A 24,728-nucleotide genomic window follows, 5' to 3' on the forward strand; every position below is an offset into this window, starting at 1 on the left:
TTGTTGTATGATTCACCTCCCATTTGATAGGGTTTCCTAATTTGGGAAATAGGGATATTACATAATTGTCAAGTTTTGTGCACTGCCAGGTATGACACTCATTTCCCTTCCAGGGTCTACACTTCTCCTCTGCACCCTCTTACCAACTGCTGCCGGTGTGCGGGAGACAGGAACTTATACCCCAACACACCTAAAACACAGGGGAGGTTGACAGGACTAGGTTACTGTACGGAATTGAGGGCCACCAGGGAGAGGTTGCTGATGGAAGAGATTCTGGAATGAGGAGTCTTATGGCACCCTAGTAAGCACTGGGGCAGCCTCTCCATTTTACACCTTACCCCATCCAGTGGTCCTGCAACAATTTTTATATTGGGGGTGCTGAAGGCAGAAACCATGTATTACTACTTCAAGCAGCACCCCCAGCACCCCTAGTTCCAGCACTTCTGACCCCATCACTGTTCAGCCACTGCTCCCCATTTTGTTCTCTCCAAGTTATGTTATTTGAGTCAAGCGCTATTCTACCTCCTTTCCTCATCTCCTCCCATGTATGCTTTGGTATCTGCCAAACAGAATTTGGAAGAAAGTAAACATGCCAATTCGAAGTCAGAGAACTGTAGGAATCTGGAGCAGGCTGTGTGACCACTAGTATGGTTACCTTCTGTATGCGCTATACTTCCAGGCCCTGAATTCACTGGCTGGCTCCAGCAGTGCTTGGCACCATGTAGACCGCTAATGGTTGCCGTGGTGATTTTTTAGGGTTATGTCCTTATAAACGAAATGATGTTCCTACATCTCACACCACAGGTTAGAACAGTGATCCCCTCCTTAAAATTCTTCTCATTGATTTATTTCAGCCCACTACAGTCAACTAGCTTTTTCATAGCAATTTTGACTCCATATGTTTCTTCATAATATGCATGCACATGGACGGAGCTTGATCAACCCAATGAATACTTAAAGACCCTTTCAATGCTAAGTGCCCAAACCTTCATCTTCTTAACCTTCTTCTTAAAAGGGTGACAAAAGCTTAGATGCTCCTAAAATCGCTGACCCCTACAAATTTGTGTCATTGATATTATAGTTAATATAGTACTATGTATTAAATTGTGTATGTTAGCTAACTAAGTCTGGAAACAATCATGTTTATTAGTACTTTGTTTATATGCAACGTTTGGACCAATGGCTTTTCTTCTGGGCCCAATTCTAATGTCAGATATACAGACCTAAACCCAAAGAAATGACACTGAAGTTACTGGAATTATACTACCATAATGCTGTTGTACATGAGATCAACATCCAGCCCTTTAAGTCTACAGTCTCCAAAAAATACGTACCAGAGTCTGTGAAAGGTGTAAATTACAAGTCTATCCTTTGCTATGAACATAAGCACAGAAAGGGGAAAATGGGTTATGGATTGGCGATAGGATTGTACACAGCACCATTTTTTCCTGCATATTAATATCCAAGTCTACTGTCAATATCTTCTCATTCTTTTTTGATTAATCACTATGTTAAATATTATTCTCTCTGCTGGCATTCAAGACTACATTCCCAATATCTGCTTATCTTCTACTGTCTATGCATCCATCTGTAGACATCAGCTGTCACCTCACACTAACTGTAGAGATCATCACAGCAAAGTCAACAATAGTATCAGATATCAGAGTTTCCCCTTATGCTTAGAATAGGAAATAACTGTAGTATCTCAGGTAAGTAAATATTGACTAATAAATGGTGATCATTCTATTTAGCATAACAGGGATCTTTTTAGAATGGTTATGGTCAATCTGAAGTTTGTTGAGTCTCTAGTCCCTGTGAAAAATGTCTTCATTACAATTGCCTATTGGTTTTAACATATTAGATAATTCAGCATATTTGTTGTCTGTCTACAGTATGATTGCTAACCGTTAACACATTATAACACAATTAGCATTGGAGTAGAGAGAAAGCCTATAAGTGTGGATGATTTTTTGCATTTGCTGCTTCTTTATATAGTATGTATCTGCTCCCGGAGAGCAACCCCACATTTCTTTTCACATTATACACTAGCTTTCAAAACAAAACAAAAAAACAGGAGCATATGGGGACGTTTAAAAGCTTTTCCATTTTAGAACCATTTTTGGAGCATATTTTCTTCCCTGGGATCATGATTTTTATTTCACAGGGCATGAGTAGGTCCCATTTAAATTGATGGGAATTACTCATATCCTCTGGGTATGACAGTGGGAGAATTCTGGCATCACATGATGAAATGTAACCTCACATAACCCACTGCAAGCTGCATCCAGAATGGCAGTATGGATGGAATTCTGTGCTTATCTAAATCAGAGTAGAAGCTGTGATAGTAATAAACTATTAGCTTAAAGCACAGAAAGATTCCTCCATGACCAAAGATATTGAAGTTGTTCATAGAAACATGGAGCTTTACTGTATAACATACTCATTCATCATCCATGTAACCCCATCTACTTACATGGATTTACATTTAAAATTGGCTCTATTCACACTGACAGTGGCCAGACAACTTATTGAAAACCTTCTGAAGAGACACATAAGTGGAACAAACAAACAGCAAGAAAAAAATATTAAAAAACTTTACCATTAAAGCAGCATCGGTTATTAAAGCAGTTTCTTTTTAAATTTAAATAATTTAATTTTGTTAAGATGACAGAATTTAAACCCCTTATGTGCCATGTATTTCACAGAATGAAAAAACCTAGCATTCTGAAGCGTACTCCCATTTGGAACTGACAGAGCTCAAACTTGGACAACTGCCTATGGGACCATTACTTTAAAAAAATGCCATCTACAACACACTGCATCTGTTTTAAAGAATCTGCCAACCTCAAAGGTAATGTTTTGAAATCAATTAAACTCTTCTTTGTGTGTCAGTCTTAGCCACCACCAACAACATGTCAACCACGAATCCATATAAACTCAAGTCAATGCTCTTTGCTACCAATATGTCAAATTCCTTGAGGAAATTTCTGAATATCAGTCTCTCTCAACGAAGAGGATAGTTGCATTCAAAGATGTTCATAAGATCATAACATTGACTTTGATTCACTTTAATTGCTTTGACCAATACTAAGTTACAACTGGTAATTATGTGGCAGGTTACTAGGTGGCAGGTTATTTTTAGCATGTAGGTAATGTTATCCATGTTATTTTTCTCCTTCCCACTGAGATTTCACTTGTCCCTATTATACAGTTGGAGAGTAGGCATAGATTTGGAAAGCCAACAGGAGACTCATAAATAGAGCTGTCTGAATAACTGATTTTTCAGTTTGCTGGCTACTCTGAAAAAAAAAAAAATCCAGATTGAGTCAAACCAAAACTGAAGGTATTTATTTTTGAATTTCCAACAAATCTAAAAAGCTAGAAAGCTTTCATTTGGGGTTGAACAAAATATTTTAGTCAACCTAGAAGGAAGTGTTTCAGGGCATTTAAAATCTTTTTAAAATAAAATAAAAGCAAAGGAAAAGAAGAGCTAGATTCACCAAATTGTGGAGGCGGCAATTCACTAAATGTTTCTCCTGACCTGAAGCCATATTTTTTGGCAAAACATTTTTTAGCTATCATACTTCACCCAGCACTACTCGTAAGGCCTGATGTTCAGAAGGGGGAGCTCCTAAAATTCCAGCAGAAGTCAAAGATAACAGTGTGCTCAGCACCTCTGAAAAATCAGGCCCCTATTGTTCATCCCCTTTCTATTGTTCAATCCTGTGCTAAAGACAAACACACCAATTGCCCCCAGAGCCTTTCTAAAAACCTGTTGCTTTCACCTCATTTTATACCTCATTATAAATCAGAACTATCAATATAGATAAAATACAGTTTTGAAACACCCTTATATGAACTATTTCAGTAGTTTTAAACATTATTTCTAGCCAGCTTTGAATTAGGTAAGAAAATGGTCTCTCAATAATAAATTGATCAGTCTGATTTGTGTGACAGTTGTCCAATGTATTTTTTTTTTAAATAAGAGTCAGGAGAGTCACCTGGGCTGCTTAAAGTACATTACATTATTGTTTTACGTATGTAAATTATCTGTTCCCTCGGGGCAGGCAAATGTAGATAAAGGAAAAACAGAAAACATTCATATGTATGACTACTGGTACCAAATCTCTTTCTTATATGAAAGCCACTTTTGCTACAAGTTGCTGATCAGTTATAATTGTCATACTCTCAAAATGTAATTTTCAATGATTTGGAAAAACAGTCTTCTGATGTTCAAAAAGTGACCTTTTGACTTCAGTATATATTGTTTGCTACACACTGCAATTGATTAAAGTAGATCAATTTTGTCTTCTTCAATAGCAAATTTTTGGAACTGTTAGTTCTCATTGGACTCAAAATACAAACACATTAGGGCCTCTGAACAATTGGTATCAATTGCTTCTGAAATACAAGCTTTTTAGAAGTCTGGATATTTGTAGCTGCAACCTTAGATTAAAATAACCATTCTGACCAGCTGTTTTGCAAGCATTTCATCAGGATAATTAACAGTAAAATATTCATTGTATTTTGTGAGGAAAGAATGCAATGAGGTGACATTCAAAAGTAATCTTTTCAGTTTCGTGGTTTTTAAAAAAGGGTATTTAGAAAGATGCCATTCACAATGATTTGCAATGTAGAAAGCCTTACTGTCTAATTAAAGTAATTCTATTATATGATCATTATTACTATGAAATAATGCCCAGAATTTACGGGCTAGTTAGCCCTTTCAGAACACTGCCATAGTATATTTCCTGAAATTGAAAAGTAATGGCTTAGACCTCAACTTCCCCCATAAATTAATTATTCCATTACAAGTCAGTGATAGATGACTGTGCCAATGTAACAGAACATCATCCATTAATAATCAACACATCCAACTGAGAAATATTATTTTAACCTTTTCAAAGCCTTTGGCTATATACCATTAAGTGCTAAAAAAAAGGACACAGCAGAGCCCTACGGATATGTAATGTGGCTGTATGTCATGGGGGGAGGGAGGGGAAAACGTGAACGGAAAATTGGATCCTCTGAAATGTGTGGTACCAATAAGGTAAGGGAAAGATTAAAAAATAATATCTCACAGTAAGATTTCTAAGAACAACTGCTATACAACTTGGCGCAAATATAAGAAGCCATGACTAGGATGTTTTGACGTGCATATTTAGTCAACTTCTTCCACACTATGGGACAACTTAAAAAATAACATTTACTGAATAGATTTAGAGAGTTCTCAGAATATTTTTTTATTAGAGAAGGCCCTGAACAAAAACCCCAGGCCCAAATGCCATTGAACTTTAGAAAAGTTTTGATCTTCTTTGATCTAAGTCTGGATCTTAACATCACTACTCAGGTATGACCCTATTAGTAAACGTTTACATGAAGGCTGAAGCTCTCTAGACTTCAGGCATCAATTGCTTGTCTTTTCTTGAATACTTTTGATTTGGAGTTATAAGTTTTTAAAATAAAAACCAAGCTAATAATTTTAAGTGATCCTAATACCTTCAGCTTCTCACACTTGGAGTATTTTACACAAATTTATGTCAAAGTCCACTCTGCGGTATTCAACATTAGTTGCATATGTTTAAAAGAACACATGAATTGCCAGGATTCAGTCACATTAATGGTCCATCTATTCCAGAATCTTACTTAAGGTATTGGCTAATACCAACTACTTCAGAAGAAGGTACAATAATCCCAAAGTGAGCAATTATGGAATAACTTGCCCACAGGGAAATATTTCTCTAACCCCTTCAGTCAGAGGTTGACTTATGCCCTGAAGAATGAGGGTTTAAATCTATTCCAAACATATTATGAAGGGTTTTAAGAGAGAAAGAGAATTTGAAGAGTTATCCATATCAACATCTAAATCTTTGTGAACCCTCTTATGCCCGTAGTCTCAATACTATCTGGCGGCAATAAGTTCCACATGCTAATTATTCAAACATGGTCTTTTGATAAAGAGTTTTTTCTTTGCTTTTCTTATTTTAAAGTTTCCATTTTTATACATATAAAGTATAGTTGTTGGAATTATCCTGCTTCTATGTAGTTACTTTATTTTTAATGGACCCTGCCGATGGCAACATGGCTTCCTCAGGAGCCGCACTGCCAAGATAAGGATGCTAATGCTGTTTTTCAAAAATACAGGACAGACTTCAGAAGTCTTGACTTGAGCCTCTGGGGGTGAGTTCCTTCTCCCCCATCCTTCCTAGGGGTTCTCTCTCTCCATCTCTGGCGCTGCAGAGAACCCAGCGCCTCAGACACTGGGTCGGGCAGCTGCTGCAGCCCCTGTTCAGATTCAGTGCAAGCACTGGGAGCTGTCAGAGTCTGCAGTTGATGATCTGGGCCTGCTGTAGCCCCATGCACTACTGGGATGGGGCTGAAATAAGGGATGTGGACTGGAGGAAGACAGCAAGTGGAAGAGACTTGCTCAAACTAGCTGGGGCACCTTTACAGGCTCCAGTGGGAGGAGCAGTTTTCAGAAGGGGTTCAGGGACAGAAGGGATGCTAGGCCAAATTTCAGTGGCATTGCAACCTCATGAACTGTGTCGCAACACCACTCAAATTTAGCCCAGCTGTCCCTCCGTTAGCAGCACTACTCAAATTTGGCCTGGCTGCCCTGTGTCTGGCATGACTCTGGGTGGCCAGGCCAAATTTGCGTGGCATTGAGATCCCGTGTACCAGGTCAAGCTTCCAACAAGTGGCACTTTGTGAAGCGAAGTGCTGGAGCAACTCTGCATCTTGGATTGCAGGTGCTGGAACAACACTCCAGACTGCTCCAGCAGCACTAGTCGAAATACAGAACCAAAAGCTTCCTGTAATGATTTAGGGACAGGCAATTTTTATTTAAATAAGGGAACATCCATTATAATATGGGACTGTTAGCAACCTTATGTCGCAAGTCATTGCAGACAGTGGAAGCACCAGGCTATCCATGCTTTGACAGTTCTAGAGATTCTTGTCCAACATTGATCCTCATGATCCATGGGTTTGGGCAGGGGAGTGCAGGAGGGGGTTCCACCACGTGCTCACTTCATCACTATCCAGTACAACCCCCCTCCCTTTTGAGTAGCCAATTTATAGGAAACACAGGAACCTCAGGGAACTATTCTGTCCCTCTGACACAGCTTTCTTCGTGGGAGGGAGGAATCTAGGCCATCACCACTACATCTGTCATCACATAAATCCTTGAAATTGGCACTGTAAGGCTCTCTCTTACTTCAAACTCTCTAGTTTACCATAAAAAGTGGTAAATGATAGTGTTGCTCATTGGGGGTTGGCTGACCAAGGCTGATGGTGGTTTCATTTGTACAAAGTTGTTGTATCTCAAAGCAATTTTTTGTTTAATTTTCAATCATATAGCGAATTGTAAGCATTTAACAAAAAACATACATTTGCCTTTGATCCTCTAAGAAGAGGTCTTTGAGCAACTAAGGTGCTGTACTTGCATAGGACAATGAAAAATTATGAATAATTAACTGAATTTAATGGTAAATGTGAAGTTTGCATTGGCACCAGTTGAGTCAAGTGAATGGCTGACAGGTTAAACACTGTAAATGTGTAATTTAAGATACAGTACAGCATTAAACTTCCGTATTATCTGCAAATCTTACTTTATTTTTGGCCACATGTCTTAGTCTATTATATTTCAGTTTGGAAAGATAGCACATTTAGCACTTTATATGATAGTCTTCATTCTAGGGTTTGGCTGATTGGTTGTTTTGGATTTTTGTTTTGGTGTTAAAGTTATATTTTGACCAGATTCATGAGCAAGATGGATAACTAATTGGCTTTATACAGTACTCCTCCTATGTCCTTATTTACAGTGTTTCTACTGCTCCTCCATAAATTAATAAAAACTAAACAACTGATTGTATAGATCCAGGAATCCTGACCTGAATGTATTTTGACTCTGTGAAATCAAAGAAATATTACCTGTCAAAATCAGTTGAAATAAGGGGTAAACCAATCAGGAGTAATGGATGACCATAAGCAGGGAAGCCCCAACATGAAGCGACTGAAAGTGGAGCCCAGAAAGAATCTTCAAAGTGGGGGCATATGGAAATCAGCAGGGAAGCGGTGACCAGGAGAAGCTCCCAAATGGGCACAGGCAGAACAACTTGAAGCTGTGGGGTGGAGGTGGGGGTTGGGGAGACACTGACCAATGCTGCCAACCACACCCCCAAAAAACATCATATATCCCCTTGCTCATCACCATTTCCTCTCTCATGTCTACCAAATATCTCACTGATAAGGAAGAGGTTCTGCCAGTGTCAAGCAGACCTAAAGTCCTGTCAGAACCTGGGAGGCAAGCTGGCTTTGGGTCTTAGAAATGCAACCCAGGCTCCCCTTTCTCATACTCATGCCTCATACTGTGTGGTGCAGAAGAGAAAGGAAAAGCTACCATTGACTAGATTGAACTCCAATCCCTCCTGCAACCACAGGCCATGTAGCTAGGACAAGATAAGGAGAGCAATTAAATCACGGAGTATAATTTTCCAAGAGAATGGCGGAGGCCTTATTTTTGGGGACATTTAAAAGTAAGTCCCCAGGGATACTGGCTTAGATGACCCGATAATTATTTCCTATCGCTAATCTGTAGGATTCTATAATTATGGAAATATGAAGTAAACAGCAAGATTTGAGATAACACTGTGGTTGCTATGTAAGTGTAGCACTAGTCTAGTGAGAGGGAAGGAACCTCATACAATACAATCCAAAAGTCATCACATAGAGCGTGCAACCGAGGTGACTCACTATTCATACAGTGCTATAAATATGCACATCACTTGCCAAAGAAAGATGAAGTCTCTGGTCAACCTAAATTAAGGAAAAAGAATAAATGAAGAGGTGATGGACACAAGAAAGGTTAAGACAATAAGGTTTGTGTGGTAGATTAGATGAGTAATGTTCACATATTAATTTAAAACACTGAACTTCCCTTAGTAGAATGGATGACTAGGATTTAAAAAAAGACTCCTTGAAGAAATGTGTTTGGAGAAGGAATTTGAAGGAATTGCATTTAGGAGGCTCCAAGCACATGGCGACACAAAAGCTGGCCTAGGATGCAGAAGGTAGTCAGACGAGCAAGTAGGCCAGGGATCGGCGGCCAGCACATCCCTCGGCCCGCGCCGCTTCCCACAGCCCCCATTGGCCTGGAGCAGCGAACCGCAGCCAGTGGGAGCCGCAATCGGCTGAACCTGTGGATGCAGCAGGTAAACAAACTGACCCGGCCCGCCAGGGGGCTTACCCTGGCAGGCCGGGTGCCAAAGATTGCCGATCCCTGAAGTAGGCTAAGCAAGGTGGATCTGGGGTGAGTGAAAGGAGACAACAGATAAGTTCTGGAGGGCTCTGAAGACAAAGATAGGAGCTTGAATTTGTTACGGGAGGCAACCAAGGGATTTAGAAAGGAGCTGAACACGGTTGGCAAAGCAGATAATTTTCACAGGTGAGATTCGGATAGATTGAAGAAGGAAGAGGTGAAGATCAAGGAGGTCAGAAAAAGTATGAGATCAAAGAATGGACATAGATTTTGGCAGTGTGAAAGGGGTGGAAAGAGTGAATTTTGGAGATTAATGTTTTGCAATTAATCAGAGATCTACACAAAGTCAGAGGCAGATATGATTTAACATTAACATTGATGTTTAACTCTTTAACTCTATAATTAGAGTTAGCAATTTCCTCCTCCCCCGACAGTAACTTTAAAAACATTGCAATTTTCTATTTAAAAAAAAAAAAGTAATGCCATTTCATCCAAACTTTTTTAAAAGGTATTGCATTGATTTCCCTTCAGTTTAGAGAAAACTATGGAAATGTTATTTATTATTTACACAGCACAATACAGTAAATATGCATGGCTAGCATTTAACTAACAAATAAGAGACATGGGCCCTGCCCCAAAGACCTTTGTCTTCTAAGTTAAGCAGTAGTTTGACAAGTGTTAAACTTTGGGAGAAGAGAGAAAGGAGGAGGAGAATAGCAATAAGATCATGCAGCTGCTTTGGTTGGTAATGCACATGCCATGGAGGGTGCAACAATTTTTCAGGTGTTCATGTGTACACAACTGTGATTCAAAGTATCACATGAATATCTCTGGCTAATACTATAGGTACAAATATACTTTTATAAATCCAAACTTAGAACAGTGGTTAGACCAGAACTACAGAATTTCTTCAAAGTAAATATTCTGTATGTGTCATGCAGATGCTTAGACCTGAGCCACTAGAATTCTATGCTCCAGCTAAAAACGTATTCCAAAAGATGCACTGCAATACACACATCTCAGAAAAGAGATGTGGTATCTGGGAAAGTGGATGGAATAGGTTTAAAGCTGTGTCACATGTTGTATGACAAAGTTCCTGTCTACCTTGGTGGGTCTTGCGCTTATTGGCGGATTTGCTCGCCTTGGAGCTTCACGGCAGCCCTCAGCTTGGCCGTTTTTCTGAATTCACAGTCCAGGTCGACTCCTCCTGTGTCTGACCAGGAGTTGGGAGGATTTGGGGGAACCCAGGCCCGCCCTCTACTCCGGGTTTTAGCCCAGGGCCCTGTGGAATGCAGCTGTCTAGAGTGCCTCCTGGAACAGTTGTGCGACAGCTACAACTCCCTGGGCTACTTCCCCATGGCCTCCTCCCAACACCTTCTTTATCCTCACCATAGGACCTTCCTCCGATGTCTGGTAATGCTTGTACACCTCAGTCCTCCAACAGTCCGCGTTCTCACTCTCAGCTCCTAGTGCCTCTTGCTCCCATGTACCCTGAGTAGCCTGCCTTAATTGATTCTAGCAGCTTCTTGATTGGCTGCAGGTGTTCTAATCAGCCTGTCTTAATTGTCTTCAGAAGGTTCCTGATTGTTCTGGAACCTTCCCTGTTATCTTACCCCAGGAAAAGGGACCTACTTAGCCTGGGGCTAATATATCCCGCTGCTATTACTCTCCTATAGCCATCTGGCCTGACCCTGTCACAGTTGCTATCTGGAAAAACTACAAATCAGTGTGGAACATGTAATTATGCTCAACTATAAGTGCTGACTGAACAGTAGGCAAGTCCTTAAACCATTGAAATATAATGACAAAATTGCACATCAAATACATTGCACCCACATATATTGATCAGAAACATCTCCCAAAAAAGTGGTCTAACAAAAGGACAACTTGAGCTGAGCTGATGTAAACCCATAATCCATCACAATTACCCTCTGCAACTCATTAAGCCAATGTATATTGAGTTTTTAGAAGCTGCGCTCAATTTCTGTGACAATCTTGTGATACAAAATAGCAATCCCCTCACTTGCCATTGGGTTACAGGCCATCCTATTCTCAGTGTATAGCAAGCTTTACCACTAACAGAGTGCATAAAGGCCATACACGTGGAAAAGGAGAATGACAACATGTTGTTAAATGTGGGAACCATAATTAAACATGTGTTTTGCATGGTGCCAGTGCTAGCCCACTGGGGGCCCCCCAAAGCAGAAATACCCCACACACACACACACCCCCCACATAATAAAAAGCAAATAGGTGGCGCCCTTGAGCTGTTTGGGACCCAAAGCAATTGCTTAGTCTGCTTATACCTAGTGCTGGCTCTGCATAGTGCATTAATTTATATCAAAAGGGTTACTGAGTTCGCAAATACATGAGTTAAAATGAAATCCAAGTAAGCTACTGAGGACATTTGCTGGAGATACACAGGAACAGACTACAGATTGGTGTAATCATTGTTGTAGTCTGCACTTCCATTTCATTAATCAATCTGGAAATAAAGCTGGTTCTGAACTACCAGGAAAGTATATTGGTTCTTTAACCGTTTTCACTGCTGTTCATCTCACTCTTTGCAATCTCTTCTGCATTTAACAAAAGCTAAACAGGACTTTAAACATATCCAAATGTGTACTCTGAAATTCTTTAATATACAACAGCTATTGAAAGGAGTTAGTCTGGGGAAGTTGATCTAAGTATACACTTACCCAACGTCTTCTTAATATGTGGGTGAGGTACACACTTGGAGCTGGGGTAACAGCAATTTTGCTGTTAATACAGGCTTGGCGAGGGTGGAGATAGCACCATTGGGAAAACTGCTTAGCATCTTTTGACTACACCCAGGAAGAGATGCACAAACCAAGGTGTATATTTAGACCAAATCCATAGTAGTTTCCTCTTTAAAAACTACATATTTCAATGTATAATCTCATGCAACACTTTTGAAGTGAGGGCCAGGATCTGACCCACAATTTTAAAAAATAGTTATTACTCTGTCAGGCTAGATGTAACACAGGTCTTGCAAAGAGCAGAAATAATTCGTAATGTCTGCAATCTTGTGTTTTATAATAATTAAAAGAAAAAGAGCGATCTCTCTCTCTCACACACACACACACACACCCCTTTTATTTTCATTTTATTTGCAACAGAACTTCCAAACTGAAGCTATCTGAATGAATTAAAAGATGAAATGCCATACTGTGCTTCTCTCTAATCTCTTGAAATGAACACTGCATGTATACTACAAGGGTCTGGTTAAAAAGCCAATTAAAAGTGTAACATCTCATCCCTTGCTCCTCAGACAAGCAGATCGAAAATTTATAGCCGTTAATTTCTACTGTCAATCTTAATGGTTGCTTTTGTTCCCTGCAAATGTTATTTCAACATTTTAGAGTAAAGCAAACATTATATTTTTGTTGATCTAAATGATTATATATTACTTCTCATCCAACAGATTATTTACTGAGGCAACAAATTTGAAATCGATTAAGAAGAAGTACTCCCTTTTTAATACAAAGTAGAGTTAAGCTGTGGAATTCACTGCCACAGGATATTATTAAGGCATATATCTTAGCACAAAATCAAAAAAGGATTTAATACTCAAAATAAAATAGTAACCGTAATGCAACATTAAGGTTATGGTTTTTGCACTACTCAAGAAAGAAAACAAACAGGCAAAATTCTCAAAAAAAAAGGCCAATTAATTCAGCCACACTGCACATCCTAAATGTGTTTAACAATAATGTATTAAGAGACATTTAATAAAATCAAAAATAGAAACTACTACATCTATGCAAGATGGCAGCTTAACATAATTCAGCTTTTTCATTTTCTGATTTTTGAATGCTCAAAATCGTAACCTGATTCATATGAAAGAAAGACCAATCCCCAGCACCTCGTGCCCTTAGCACCAGAATGAGGCAAGTTCAACACTGACTCAAAAATCGGAGTGATACTTTCTGTGTTACCAGCACTACTGCCAGCAGCACCTGGGCTCTCTCCAAGTACTGCCCAGGTTTGACCCTGCTTAGCTTTTGAGATCTGAAAAGATCATAGCTAGGCTTGGAAGGATTAGATTTTTAATCAGTAAATGCCAATTTCATCATACATACAACCCAACAAAAAATAGTTCCATCAATAATAACCAAAACTTACAAACCCGCAAAGTAAGAAAAATGCTGCCTCAGAACTCATTTTGATTTAAGGATGTTTACTTTGTGTATATTGCCATGTGATATTGACAATTTGTGTTTTAACCGTTATAGCTTTAACTTTTTGAATCTAAATATTTACTGTAATTAAATAATTATTGTCTGACACCCCCAATTTGAGCCCCCCATATTTTCCCACAACTGTGAAAATGTAAATAGATAAAAATTGGGGGGAAAAAGCTTAAAAATAAACATTGATGATATCCATTAAAATTGTAAAAATAAATAAAAATTGAATCCTGCCAAGCATAATCATAGCATGAAGTATTATGAATATTGGAAAAGTCAGTGCTATAGAAAACTGGATAATTTGGCAACAGAGGATAAGTTGGGTGTGGGTTATGTTATAAATATTGACACGTCTGCTGTAGCACCAAAGGAGAAACACATTTTAGTGTTTAGTGGTTTAGCAAATCATATTTACAGAAATGCCTAAAATCATGGGCTTAATCACATAAACCACATACCATAGATAACCTTTTCCTTTAGTTAAGGCTTTTTAATGTCATCCTTCGTTGTACAAATATGATTATCCACAGAACAAGCACAACAAACAACTAAGTACGGTACTTAAACATCTAAAGGGGCAATTAGGTGCCTAAGTCCCCCTTGTGAATTTAGCCCTAAGTCCAACATTTAGGTGGCATTGGCATTCACTCCCCTAGGCACCTACATTTCTGTTGATGGGCATGTGCAAAGCTGCCTAAGTCCTGACAGTACCAAGCTGCTCAGTGGTTAAACCCCAGCAGGACTCACAAGCTAGCCATTCCCTTCGTCTTTCTCTACAGCGAGGCCCAACCCTATAGGAGCTGTCAGAGTACACCTACCCTGCACAGAAGACAGAGTGGTGGTACCCATGCCCTTATGCCCAGTGGCCTGGTGTTTAGGACACATACCCAGGACAGGGGAATCTGGAGTTCAAATCCCTCCACTACCCAATTCAGAGCAGAAACTTGAATGCAGCTCCCCCACCTACCACTGGGCTATAAGAAATTCTTGGGTGGGTCTCTCTCTCAATCTGTCCTGTTGAACCTGCTCTGCTTGGTATGAAATCCTTAAAAAGTCACTGAGCCAGACAGCAAGAGAGAGAGAATGGCTATTGACCAGTGACTAGGACATTCATCTGGGAGGTGGGACTCCTGAGTTCAAATCTCTGCTCTGAATCAGGCAGAGGAGGGATATTTTTTTTTAATCCCAGTCTCCTATATCCGGCGAGTGCTTTAAGCACTGGGCATGCAGGGGCACCAACAACAACTTTCCCTAATTTTTTCTTCAGAGGAGACTGACGTGACTTCGACATGTAACTCCACAAGAAGGGATTTACAACTATGACCCAGGCAGAGAGAGGTGCCCCCCTCTGGCCCAAAGTTATGCACATAAGTCCCTGTAAAGAACAGGACTTAGACCACACCTCTCTCCTCGGCATTCCCTATTAGCTAGCATAGGCAGCTCCCCACTTACCATGCTGGCTTCTGTGCATCCACTCCTCCTGGGTTCTATTGGGAGCCTAGACACCACTCCTCCTGCGTTGTTTTGGAAGACTAGGTGCCTAACTCAGGATTGTGAATTCCCTAGGCAGCAGGGCACCTAGAAGTTAGTGCCCCTTACAGACCTGCCAATGGTCCTAGGTTTCATGGTCCTGTCCTGTTTTAATGCCCAGAGTCCTCCGTCCTAGTTGAAGTGAACATTTTCCACGTTTGGGGCCACCCAGAGAGGGGGCAGAAGGGGCAGTTTGCCCCTAGGCCCCACATTTAAGTGTGCCCCCAAACTAAGTGGCATTTGGTTCTGCAACCTCATACACTAGGTTGCAACCCCTCAGGTTTGACCTGTCCACCACTCCGTCTCCATCTACAAAGGGGCGGACAGGCCAAACCTGAGTGGCACAGCATCCTGCTTTACCCATGTGAAACGTTGGGAGCTTTGCCCCTATGAATCTAGCCTGAAGTACTAGTCTAGACTACTGCATGGTATGCCAGAGGTTACTTCCTTCTCAGTGAGAGGTTGAGAGCCAGGCATTTCAGCCTCACAAAGACCTGTTGTTACCATGAAGGAAGGCAGAAGAGAAATTGGAGCTCAAACATACACAACTTTATGCCTGAAAAATGTTTTAATATCCAACATTTGTCATAAGGAAGGAGGGTATTCTTTGAAATCTCCCCCAGATAAGATCCAAATAACTGATATTCTCTACTGATAGTCTTTTTTAGCACTGCCAACACTTCTGGGGTATTTGCCTGCTTTTGCCAGCATCTGCTATTCATCTGCTCCAACAAATGACCCAGCCTGGCTGCCCTATGAAATGATGATTTTAGTGCTGTAGTAGTTCAGAGACTGTTGAACTATATCCACCAGCTGTTAACTTACATTTTTTTTTGTGGGACTCAGATATTTGGAATTATAGCAGACATTTTCAATAGTATATAGAAATGGACCCTGGCACAAGGGGTCTAACTACAGCTGTATTAATAGTACTATTATCTTCATCCACCCACCACAAGAAAACAGTGTCTTATCGGTTTCCAAAATATGTGAAGCTCTGCCTTGTCATGCTGTGCATTGCTTCCTCTGATATATAGATAATCAGAATACAGTCTATATTTTCTGCTTGTAATTTAAATGCAGAGAATGAGAGTCCTGTGCATGACATGATCATAACTAAAAGTGAAGTCTCTAAAGAACTACAGCCCACAATCTATTATGGGAGTTTGGGTTCTAAATGGGTCTGACCAATGTATTTATGCCTGAGAGCTCAAGTATTAATAAACAAATGGATTTTTATAGTTCCATTCAATTCAGAAGGTCACTAGGCAGGTTGTCCTCATCCCCATTTTTATTTGCATTGGCATACACTGTGCAAAATAACAAGCCAAATTCAATCTTCGACAAATGTGAACAGAGAAAAGAGAACAACAGAACTGCCTTGTACCCAGATCATCATTAACTGTTTTTAGCTTTCCCACTGATTTCATTCCCAGTTTAATCTCATTCATTGAGCAATTCAACTTGCTTGGAAATTCCAAGTTTTTCATAAATCTTGTCAAGTGATTGACAGGATCTACTTGGCCTATTTTAATCTTCTAAATGAGATGGAAGTTGGGTAGAACTTATTAAATATTTAGGGATTAATAACTGTGGTGAGTGTGTAGCAATGTAACTGTAAGGAAGAGGTAATGATTCTATCATGTGTGTGTGCTGCACCTTTAACTGAAAGGGCATGCTGGGAGGCAATGTTGTGAGCAAATTCAAGATGGCTGTTATATCACGACCACCACACTATACTCTCTTCCATGGATATTTTGTTAGTTTTTCTTATGTTTGGCTTTTCATTACTCTAAAATAAAAGTAATGCAGATTTAAAACAATTTTGCTCTTTCCACAGCGTCGAAGAAATATTGCCCCAGCAAGGCTACAGAAATATATATTTATTTTCACTGCTAGCTTAACCCAAGGCTTGAACCTGCTCCCATTAAAATCAATGACAAAACTCCCACTGATTTAACTGAAGCAGGATTAGCCCCATCGGTGTTGAAGCTTAAAACAAAAACAAACCAAACATACATTTTAGGGTCTCACATGCAGTTTGGCTGAAGTGGCTTCTCAGTGTCATATCTTTCTTATGCTACTTAAGTTCCTCAATATTTTTTGTTGATCTGATTAATACATTTTTATGGGTGTGCTGGGAAAAACCCAAAAGTAAGTTTTAAAATGTTACAAGAAGACAAGAAGGGGTTACGTGGAAGGTGTGTGTATACTGTCAAGCTGAGTTTTTACGTTGGCATCCATCACCAGACTATGTGAGCACCTCCCAACAATAAAAAGAATGACAATTATGTCTCTCTCTTCCCTGCCCTTGAAGTCTTTAAACCACGATTTGAGGACTTCAATAGCTCAGACATAGGTGAGAGGTTTTTCGCAGGAGTGGGTGGGTGAAATTTTGTGGCCTGCGTTGTGCAGGAGGTCAGACTAGATGATCATAATGGTCCCTTCTGACCTTAGTATCTATGAATCTATGAATCTTCCCTGCCCTTCCTTGGTACATCAAAGATGATTTTATTGCTATTATGTGTCACTGTAATGGCAATAAAATGAATAGTTCTTTTCTTAATATCTGGATTTTTCTTTACCAAGGTGACTATGGAATAACCAGCAGTGCTATCATTTTCACAATTTAAAGTTCACTGTAGCTTTGAAATATTTTGTTGTTATCTTCACAGCATGTCATCACTGACATCATCTTAATATCATAACTATGATGCTATGAACAGTAATGCATAAGAACTGTTTTGCAATCATCTTGACTTTTTAACATTACCTTCACAGGTTTGCATTTATATAATTTTATCTTCAAAGCATAACATACCGTACAATCCAATTTTCAACAGCTATTCTCATTCAAAGTAGTGGGAAGTACTGTTTATAAATTACTGGCATGACATGGTCCATTGACTTGCCTCAATCATATCAAAATTTTCTAGACTTTCTCCATATTTCTTTTAGGGTAACCCAAGGAGTAATAAACAGATGGTCTCATAAGGGATCGTTGTATTCTGAAACACTTTTTAACACAGACTATTAAATCATTTTAGCAACTACAGGAACAATATGAATAACTCAATAGCGACTTGTTCTATGGGGTTCCCTTGTTATCAAAGCAAAATGAAGCTATGGGATAAAACTTCCAAGACTGCCTAGGTGATTTAGGAATTTAAGTCCCATTTTCAGAGGTGAGATATCCCACTGTCCATGTTCCTAAGTCAATTCTGAAAACAGGATTTAAGCACTTTTGACATGGTTACCCACAATGTTATCTTCACATACTGAAAAAATAAATAATCTTCAAAAAATCATTATAATGAGTCTCCATGATTATTTGAATGTAGAATGAGAATTGTAACAAAATTATGGAACATAATTTATGTTAATTAGAGGGGAAACGCCCAAAGTTAAGAGTTTTGGTTTGGATAAACAACCAGTAATGCCTAACTGAAAAAATCTGACCCTCTTGGGTCTACAAGACCTGACAGAATGATTTACAGACATTCTTGCTTTTGGTCACACCAATAATATCACAAAAACTGACATTCTAGCAGCTTTTCAGAGACTTACACTTTTCATCCTGACCAGAACCCAAAAGTGTAGAATTATAATTTATCCAAAATGATTCAGCCACATCTAACGTATTATTTTAGCAAGAGAGTGAGCACACGTGTGTGAGCGAGCAAGGGCACACAACTAATCCCACAGAATTAGCTAAAACCAAAGAAAGCTGATCTCTCTAGGTAGGTTCCTTCAGCATCCCACTGGAAACCAGATTATTTTATTTTCTACAAAACTAATTAAGTGTGCGCAAAGTAAAGCAATTGGAAGCAGAAATAGAGAAAACTGTGGTTTACATCACTTTCAATTTTGTGGTTTTTAGACTGAGATGTTTTAGACAAATTAATTAGCACAAGGTTAATTTCATAATTAGCCTCTTAAAAATTCTGAGGTCTTACTGCAGAGAGAGAGGAAGAGAGAGAGAAACAACATTCTGTATATGACAAATTAACTTGCAATATAAAATAACCATTTTATGCTGATTCCAAGATAGTTGGCAGAATTAAACAATTATGCATTTTCAGTGCCGATGCCATGGGTTCTCATTTTCCTTTTCCTGATTATTTTAAACACTAGTAACATTATACAATAAAATATGATATGAACAGTCTCTTACTATAGAATATTGCACTTAACTGTGAGGAAAGTTTGAAATCTTTGGGGTTACAATGAGTTGCCTTGTATCCAAATCTGCCACACTATACAGAAGTGTTGCAACACTTCACAGGCCAAAGGAATATTATGGCAAATTAGTAGTGACACACAGATATGGTTGCATCAGAGGTTTCACCGTCTAAAAATCTTCCATTTTCATCTTTGAGATTCTTGTCTTTAATGAGAATTTTGTATCTAATATGTAGATAAGACAAACAAATGAAATAAATACTACTATATACAAATCACCAACTCTCTAGAAAACAAACAAACACAACAACAAGAAAAACACAAGTTATTCTTTTCCCCTGAAAATATTTGGACTTATGTGCATGGTGCAACACACTGGTTTTGGCATTGCTGTCCTTGCCCCCAAAATATTAATTACAGTAATACATAATACTATTTAATACATGGGAGACACTCAAACATTGCAGCAGTGTATATACGTTTTAAAAAAAGTAAAGTTAGATAACACTAATTTTTCAACTTACTATGCAAATGTTTTAAATATATAACCACTAACAATTTGGTGCACTTGTTATGTTATTTCCTCAATCTATTTAGATTATATTTTTGACAGCAATACATGTAATCAGATAAGCAAGTTTCACACTACTCTATTATGAAAAATCAATAAATCCAACTTCTCTAACCATGCAACAGTTAAATATTGATTAAGAGAACAAACTATTTTCCTCCTTTTTGTATAACTGTACAAGTACTGCTTAGATTGGGCTAGGAGGCACAATGAGTCACAGCACACTCGTCCTTCATCTCCAGATGTGTGGGTTAAAAAGTCTGTTTTAAGGCACACAAGTGAGCATCGCTTTGGCATTAGAATTCTAGTGAGGATTGTCCAGAAGCCACTAAAAGCTTCCTCATGGTTGGGGACAGATGGTGGCCTTTGCTAATGAACAGCTGAGGACTAGAATAGCAGAAATGTGGTGAAATGAAGTTGAGCTGTATTGGCAGCGTCTCACCTTTATGAGAACTGCATTCACATTTTATAACCATTAAAACATGCACATAACATAATAGATTAGTTAACACACCAAACTAATATCCTATTTAATGTACTTCCTCATCTCCAACTGAGCAAGATCACTGGATCCAAAAACTGGGATCTAAAAAAACTTTCCACTACCTGAAATCCAAAAATCATGCCTTACATTTTTATTTGGACATTTTTCCCTTGCAGCTGAATGAGCTATATAACTATTAGAACTTCTCATGACAATGTCAATTCACATCTGTTGAGATACTGCTACAATAGTAAGGCACGTTTTCATTACAAGTTACCAAAAATTATGATGGCAAAATGATTCTGAGACAAATCTATTCAGAACACATGATGCAAAGAGGGTAGCAAAACCCGACCATCACAATGTCATCATTTCAATGCTAGGGTTAATGTTACCGTGTCGGAATGGCTGCTCTGTGCATATATGAAGTTTCCATTATTATATCAGTTTATTCCTCTCCCCCAAACTTGCAGCATAACTTTTCTGCTAGTTCTTCTTTTGCACTCCAAGGATCACTGGTATATACCACACATAAGTGCGGCCACCGTTCTGTCTTCACGATATTCTCCAAAGACTGTCATATCACTCTGATGTATGTGTACATACACATTTCTAACATTATTTACAGCGAATATATAGAAGTAAGGGAAATGTGTTCACACTTCACTGAGGTCTTTGAGGTCTTGACTAAACATGAAGATCTCAAAGACAGGGTTGGCCCTTGAGCAGCTGAGGCCCTCTGTGAACACTGAAACAGAAGATTACATGGCTGATTCTCCAGTGCCTTGTGTATAATATGCAAAGGGAAGTTAACGTCAAAACCAGTTTGAACAACAAGGAGTCCTTGTGGCACTTGAGAAACTAACATATAGTCTCTAAGATGCCACAAGGACGCCTCGTTGTTTTTGTGATACAGACGAACGCGGCTACCACTCTGAAACCTACAACCAGTTTGACTACATCTTACACCCACTTTTCACAGGCATGAAGGACAGCACCAGGTGGGAGGCAGTGGAGACCCAGGCCCTGTGGGGGGGGGGGGGTTAGCACCAAGGGAATTGGAGGCCTAGGGCTCCCCTCACTCATAGATCAGATGAAGCACAATTGTGGTGAATTAGCTGATACTGTGGTGAGGAGCAGAAATAGTGCACTTTGTGGGAGAATTTGAAACCTTCACCATTAGTCAGAGGACGGCATGGTAGGGGGATCCCTTCTTCTTCTGAAGAGGAGTGCTTTGCTTCAGGTGCATTTAAGACCACATTTCCTAGATATAAAATAAAATAATAAAACCAGCTCCCAACAGCAGGTAGCTCTGTGCGACACCCCCCCTCCCCCCCCCCCCCTCGTTGACAAAAGGTGGGGAAAGCTGCCTGAATGTTTGGTGGAGGAGGCTTCGGGAGGATCAGGCGCAGGAACCCATCCACTAACCTTGAGAATCTCATCTCGCTCTTTGAACAGTTGCTGGCCCAATACTTGGGACCGGCTCCGCTGAGCAACCAGAACAATTAGCGGGAAAGTCCAAGGAGTTCAACATTTCCGGGATTCACGAAGTCTGGGGGGGCGGCGGCAGGGACCCTGGGGCTGCACCTGCTCGGCTCAGCCTCCTGCATGGTCCCTTACCCCCCGGCCCAGACTCTCTACTCCCTGTAGGAGCACGGGCCCCTCCCACGTGCGGGGCCCATCACTGACTGCAACAGGAAACGAAAAGGGGGGAGGAAGGGGCCGTCGTGCTGGCTGGGCAAAGCTGCTGCCCTACGGCAGGTTTCTCTGCAACCCCGGGCCGATGGGGGTGGAACAAGGGGCTGACTCCGAGCAGAGCCATTGCTACCCAGCTGAGATGGGTGTTAATTGCAATGCCGGGGGACTCGTTACACCGTTAACCTCGGAGGGTTATAACCTCCTGGGAGGCACCGAGACATCAGCCCCGTAGTCCCGAGGGAGACTGAGCTGGAGGAGAGGCGGGGGCGTTGGCAGCTGCGGACACTGGGGAGCCCCATCCCCCGCCACTGGGACCCAAAGCGGGAGCTCGTCGAGATCCGACTGAGTCCCGCGCAAACGCTGCCGCCGCGCGCGCTCCTGGGGCAGCAGCGAACCCCCGGGAGCCTCCCTCGCCCGCGCAGCTCGCGCCTGCTGCAGGCAGGGAAGCTGCGCGGAGCTTTCTTCTGCGCCGCTAAAGGGGGCGGCAGCTGCCTACAAGCGCGCCTCTTCTCCACCGGGTCGTGGGGAGCTCTCTCGCTCACCCCCTGCCCTGGATCGTCCAGGGCGTGGTTGTATTTGGACACGGTCAGAGGCTGTAAACGGGAGCTGCCCTGTAGGGGTGCTGGAGGTTTGCCTGGGGTGGGGTAATTGTCTCTTTCTAACGGTCCGTCTCCTGTCCCTCCGCCCCCCTTTGAAAACATAGTCGATGCGCTTCGGAAAGCAGAAAGCGGTCTGACTGCTGCGGCATCTCGCCGCGCTATGAATTTGCAACGATTTACCCCCCCCCCCCCCCATCCATCCTCAGTTATGCGGAGGTGTTTTAACAGATCCCGTGCGGCAATCCGGAGTTACAGTCCTCCGCAAAACTTCTCCGTTTCCCCACACCTGAATCTTAAGTATTTTGGAGCAGGACATTAAAGTCCTCCTCCTAGTGCCCTAGTCCGATGTGCCCATGCCTTATGATCGCACAGCTGGCAAAAAAGTAAAACAAGCGACTGCCTGTCAGATCCACAGTGAACTTTAGAGAACAAGCTGTTCATGTCCTGCTGTTGGACTTAATTCTTTAAAACGCGGCGCACTGCCTAAACTGGATGTGTAACTGCAGAGCTCCGGGCTGTGCAGAATGTCACATTACCTTTGAAACGTGGTCTACTCATACCTTAAATGGATTTACCCCAGCCAATACACATATCTATTTGCTGTGGGCAAAATACAGTAAAATATTAAAGAGACCATTGATAATACTGAAGTGCATTTTTGGTATGAATACCACAAAAATCCTGGTGACGTTTCAGTCCCACTATATTTTTGTAGTTTAAATAAAATTTGTCGCATACGTGTAGGCAATTGATGGTAAATTAATTGATCAAGGCTAAATCAAAACACCATTTCCGAGATTTGTCTCATTCATTAACTCGTGCTTGGTTTATCATCTTAAATTTCTTTTTTGGTAGATTGAGGTTAGCTTTTTCAGTTCTATCTAAAACGTAATCGTGAGTTTATTCAAAGTTTTATTTGCAGATTAAGAGGAGGACACTAACCCATCCACCAATAGCTGTTCATTACAGTTCTAAATCCCAAAATAATTCATTTTTAGGTAGCTGCCTGTTAGTAAAATGATTTAATAATTAAACTTTCTCAGAACCTATTAAACAAATTAGTCATCTACCTCTATCTCAAACATCAATTCCTGTTATTTTAAATCTAAAAATAATTTACTTTTTCAAAGGATACTGAATTCAACAAAAAGGAAAATATAAAATGCCTAGAACGAGAAAATATCTTATTAATATTTTTGCACCGTCTGTTGGGATGGGGAAGGAAAGTACAGATTTTTATACACTAGAATTTTCGAGTAAAATGATACAAGGTTATGTAAAGATCTGTGCAAATCGCGGAGTACTGTACAGTATTTCACTTGACCAGTTCAGTGCCAGAGATACAGCCACGATTATTATCCTCGCGTATTGCATGAAATCAAATACACGTGGGGTATCTTGAATTAGTTGTAAACTGCCTCCAGCCTGTCCCGTAGAAAAATGTAAATTAGGTGTCAATGAGCTGCAGACATGAAAGTTTGTGGGGAAAAAGTAATCCCAGAATCAACAACATTCAGAAAAACGCAGAGGGGATTTCTGAAGCCCATGCACAGAGCATCTTAAGAAAAAAAGAGGAGGTAATACACCGATGGCTGCATTTCTAGAACAACGATTGCCAAAGAAACACGATTTCATTGTAAAGGTAAGGCGTTCAGAAAAGTAAAGCAGTTTTACAATGATATGGATACCCTTGGAGTAGCTGCGGATAAGAACAATAATTTAAAATTAACGCCCTCTCCTCCCGCCACACACACTCAAAGCAAAATTCACGTACCAGCTACTAGACATATTGGAAGTAGCAATCTGAAGATCAATCCACACACCACTTCTGTTGCCATTGCTTGGAGATCTGACTAGTTCGAGTCTTGATTCAAGAAATGAGAACAATATTTGCTTGCTGTTACGACAGGTACCACTTCATAACTTTTAGGTCCACCCTTGCACAGCGCTAATGCAGTTTAGCATGGTCTTTCACCCGATTTTCTCGACTTGCTGCAGATTTCTCACAAGTCCCTTAACACCTTTGGAAGAGCCCATTAAATACCGAAGCAGCTGGATTTCTGGTGACTTCAGTTGCAAGACGCACGGTTTCTTAGAGAAGCCTTTTTTTCTTCTTCTTACTGGAGAACCATTTTGTTGTGCTCCACATCAAGAAAGGAGAACCAGCATTTTAAAATTAAATCGCACTCGATCG

At 40.4% G+C, this 24,728-nt stretch overlaps 1 protein-coding gene across 1 annotated transcript in view; it reads right to left on the bottom strand.

The window, feature by feature from the left end:
* The window catches only part of PIEZO2 (piezo type mechanosensitive ion channel component 2), a 440,411-nt gene extending 415,927 nt beyond the window's left edge, over positions 1-24,484 (bottom strand). The window contains exon 1 of the mRNA XM_074944649.1: positions 24,309-24,484. Coding sequence (XP_074800750.1) covers positions 24,309-24,372 — 64 coding nt within the window. The 5' untranslated portion in view covers positions 24,373-24,484. The remainder of the gene's footprint in view (positions 1-24,308) is intronic.
* Between the last annotated feature and the right edge of the window lie 244 nt (positions 24,485-24,728).

The sequence above is a fragment of the Natator depressus genome, chromosome 2 (assembly GCF_965152275.1).
Source record: "Natator depressus isolate rNatDep1 chromosome 2, rNatDep2.hap1, whole genome shotgun sequence".
NCBI lineage: Eukaryota > Metazoa > Chordata > Testudines > Cheloniidae > Natator > Natator depressus.